This window comes from Cynocephalus volans, chromosome 4, assembly GCF_027409185.1.
Source record: "Cynocephalus volans isolate mCynVol1 chromosome 4, mCynVol1.pri, whole genome shotgun sequence".
Taxonomy (NCBI): Eukaryota; Metazoa; Chordata; class Mammalia; order Dermoptera; family Cynocephalidae; genus Cynocephalus; species Cynocephalus volans.
The window spans coordinates 14,382,694-14,385,753 of NC_084463.1; the positions used below are offsets into that span (position 1 = coordinate 14,382,694).

Sequence of the window (3,060 nt, forward strand, 5' to 3'; positions counted from 1 at the left end):
TCAGACTAGCCCATTGGAGAACTTCATGTAGCCGCCATGGGCACTGCTGATGTCGCCACTGATGGTGAAAGGTGGCCCCATCTCCAGCTCTTTCAGGTTCCTGAGAAAGATCATCCAATCAAGCCAATAAGGCTGAGAACCTAGCCTCTCCCTGGGACTCCATCTCCCTAGACTAGAACAGAGGAAGAAATTCCTGGCAGTGGGGGGATTTCCAGGCCACTGATCAATGACTTCCAGAAGAGGACTCACTCCATCTCTCAGAGCCAGACGAGGAGCAGGTAGCAGGCAAGAGATGAGATGCCTTACCCCTAAAAGACTTTCTGAATCCCGCCCCCTGAATCCCACTCCCCGAATCCCTGACTTCCTTCATTTGCACCTCTCTTTTGACACCATACTATTCCTGAGATTGCATTATTTGCAATCAGACCTGTCTCCAGCACAGACAGTGAAATGCTTGAAGACAGAGACTGCCCAGTCGTCTTTGTACCCTTAGAAATTAATACCGCAATACTGGCTGCAAGAGAACCTTACTGAATAAATGATGAATGGATGAGTGAATGAATGAATGAATGGATGGATGGATGGATGGATGGATGTTCCCTGCCTGAGGGTGAATGTTGAGAGGATTTCTGTCGTCAGGGTCTCACACGGTCCTGTCCATGTTCAAGTTTTTATTCATGGAACTTTAAAAAATGGACTCTCTAGCCCCTCTCTTTTTGGCTCTGGGGCATGGAAAGGAGACAGGGAAGGGAAGGAGTAAGTTCTGGCTCCATATTTGATTCTTCCTCTATCACATCTAAACCTCAACCCCCATCCCACCCAGACCTACCCTAGATCTACTCACCGGATTTGGTACAAGTTGAAGACAAAATTAGGCCCTAGGAAGACAATCCAAAAAGAGCATGGTTAGCACCTCCAAGGGATACTGCTGATTACCCTTCTGGGGGCATCTCGTGCTCCCCCATCCCTGTCTGGAGGAGAGGGGGACTGGGCTGGGTCTTGAGATACTGTGGGAGGGTCCCACACTCCTTCAGGGCCCTCCCATTAAGAACCCTGCTTGCCCTGGGAAGGAGACATCCTAACTTGGAGCTCAAAAGAACGAGACCTGGGCTTGAATCTGGACTCCACCAATTTCCAGTCCTGTGGCTCTAGCCTCATGTTCCCATCTATAGAAAATGGGGGCTATAATAACTTCTTCCTCATGTGGAATTTTAAAGAAAACCGTATTAGGCAAAAGTGCACTGGCACATAGTAGGTGCTCAACAAATATTCATGGAATCTGTTAGGGTTAACCATAGATCTGGGAAATTTTCTGTACCTCTTGGCGTTCCAGCATGCCCTCCCAGTTTCCCCAGGATTCTATGAAAAGTCCAGATATGTCTCAGAGTTGAGAATACCATAGTGAATCCCTGAAGACACCCGTGAAGCTGAAACATCAGCAAGCCTAGGGAAGGCCCCAAGACCCCCAGACCGGGGCAGAGATGCACAGGAGCCAGGCTGGGACCACTGGGAGCTTGGCTTGCGTAGCTCATTGCCCTTGGCCTTGGGGCCCACGCCGACCCCTGGGATGGATTCCTGTGGGATCTGAGGGCAGAAGAAGCTTGCTGCTTGCTGGGGTGGGAGGAGCTCCCATTCCCTCGATAAAGGCCCGCTGCCCCACCCCAGCACTTCAGCTGCTCAGCCACCCCCTCAAGTCTTCAACCGCTGCAACCACCACAGGAAATATTTTTGTGTCCTGCCCAGCCTCGCCAGCTGCTGCAGGAGAGGAGGGGTTGGGCAGAGCTGGGGTGACAGGCTCCGGTACTCACTCACCCTCCCAGCAGTACCCACGCTGGTACCACTTGGCCAGGCTGTAACCAAGGAAGGAGACGAGCAGTAGCAACAGCCCCACGCCAAGGATCAGGCCCAAGGTGCTGAGGGAGTCCTCACCTGTGGAGAGAGACCCATCAGGAGGGGCCGCCTGGAGAGCCCCAAGAGAACAGAGCCAAGGATCCCTGGTCCCTTCCCCTTCGTCAAGCCTGTGTACCCAGTGGCTGGGTGTTAACCCCTGGGCTCTATTTGCTGTTTGTACTTACCACTTCTTCTCTTTTTGTGGTATGAGCTCTCAGCTAAATTTATATTTCGTTTGTGAAGTCTAACCGAGAGAGAAATAGAGAGACAGAGAGAGAGAGATGGGAAACCTGCAGGGAGATGAGACGGGCTAGAGCAGAAGCAGAGAAAGCAGCCAAGTTCTCAATGGTGCAGCCACCCTGGGGATGACACACCTCTGCCAGGGCAGGGAAGGAAGGGGAAAAAGAAAGAAAAATAGAATGATTCCCTGTCTCCACACCTGGTGTCCCAAGGCTCTGGGGGTTCTGCCAAGAGACAAGGAAGTACAGTGGTTGGACACAGACTTTGGTGCAGGCTTGTTTCTGATGCCCAGCTCCATCGCTTGCAAACTGTGGGACCTGCGCAAGTCCCTTTAACTTGCTAAACTTCAATTGCTCTGATGGAAAATGAGACTGATAATAAATATACATAGAGTCGTTGTTGTGAAGATTATTGGAGATGTCTTATAAAGAGAGTGCTTAGGATGGACTGTTACACACTAAGTGCTCCATAGATGCTAATTTTATCATTATAGTTTTTGTTATTATTATTATCAAATAGTGCAACTATATTTTTTTAATATTTGACAATTCCTCCCACCCACACTTTTCCCTTCCCCATGCTCCTTAGTCCTTTATTTTATTTTATTTATTTTATTTTTTATTGTAACATAGTTGATTGTACATATCTGAGGCGCATAAAGTTGAATATCATTACATGTGTGCAATACGTGATGCTCAGATCGGGGTAGTTAGTATGTTCAACATTATACAACGTAATCGTTCTTCATGGCCCTTTACCAATTCCTCCTTTACCTCCCGCCCCCTTCCCACCTCTAGTAACTTAGCTCTGTTCTCTCCTTTTGGAAGCTCAACCTATTATTGTGATTGTTGTATCTTTCTTTCCTTTTTAATTTATTTGTTTATTTTTTAGCTCCCACTTATGAGTGGGGACATACTGTATTTCTCTTTC

At 48.4% G+C, this 3,060-nt stretch overlaps 1 protein-coding gene across 1 annotated transcript; it reads right to left on the reverse strand.

The window, feature by feature from the left end:
• On the reverse strand, positions 1-2,428 carry SMIM35 (small integral membrane protein 35). The gene is made up of 4 exons (XM_063093338.1): positions 2,377-2,428; positions 1,813-1,929; positions 845-878; positions 1-100 (listed from the first exon to the last, which is right to left on the reverse strand). Exons 1-4 carry the CDS (start codon positions 2,426-2,428, stop codon positions 1-3), a joined length of 303 nt encoding a protein of 100 aa, XP_062949408.1.
• Between the last annotated feature and the right edge of the window lie 632 nt (positions 2,429-3,060).